This window comes from Corvus brachyrhynchos, unplaced genomic scaffold (assembly GCF_000691975.1).
Source record: "Corvus brachyrhynchos isolate BGI_N302 unplaced genomic scaffold, ASM69197v1 scaffold105, whole genome shotgun sequence".
NCBI lineage: Eukaryota > Metazoa > Chordata > Aves > Passeriformes > Corvidae > Corvus > Corvus brachyrhynchos.
In genome coordinates, this window is record NW_008238452.1 from 1903094 (window position 1) to 1903497 (window position 404).

A 404-nucleotide genomic window follows, 5' to 3' on the forward strand; every position below is an offset into this window, starting at 1 on the left:
TAGTCCAGGGCCAGCAGATGCGGTGCAAGTAAGAACAGGTTTAAGGAGAGGGAACTAACTCATCGCGCCGCTTCCCTGCTGAATCAACCTCCTCCTCCTCCTCCTCGCCAGTCTCGCTACCACTCATGTAATTGTTAATGGAAACGCTCCCAGCCCTGGCAGCCGTTCCAGAGTTGGGGAAACACATGCACTCCACGGAGATCTCTGGCTACCCCAAACCAAAGCGCTGCAAAGACAGGAATACGCCGTGCCCGTGGAGCCGCGCGGCTCCTCCAGCAGCACGGCGCGGGATTTCAAGGACACGCACCGCCAGGAGCCGGGACGCACACAGAAATACGAGTGTTTCCCCAGCACACGCACTCCCGGGAAGGAGCACTCTCCCGGCTCCCGGCTCGGCCGGCACA

General features: G+C 60.6%; 1 protein-coding gene across 1 annotated transcript in view; it reads right to left on the minus strand.

Moving 5' to 3' along the window:
* Positions 1 to 404, minus strand: part of HSPA4L (heat shock protein family A (Hsp70) member 4 like) — a 25086-nt gene that overhangs the window by 23928 nt on the left and 754 nt on the right. The window contains exon 2 of the mRNA XM_017736891.1: positions 308 to 402. Within this exon, the coding sequence (XP_017592380.1) occupies positions 308 to 402 (95 nt within the window). The remainder of the gene's footprint in view (positions 1 to 307; positions 403 to 404) is intronic.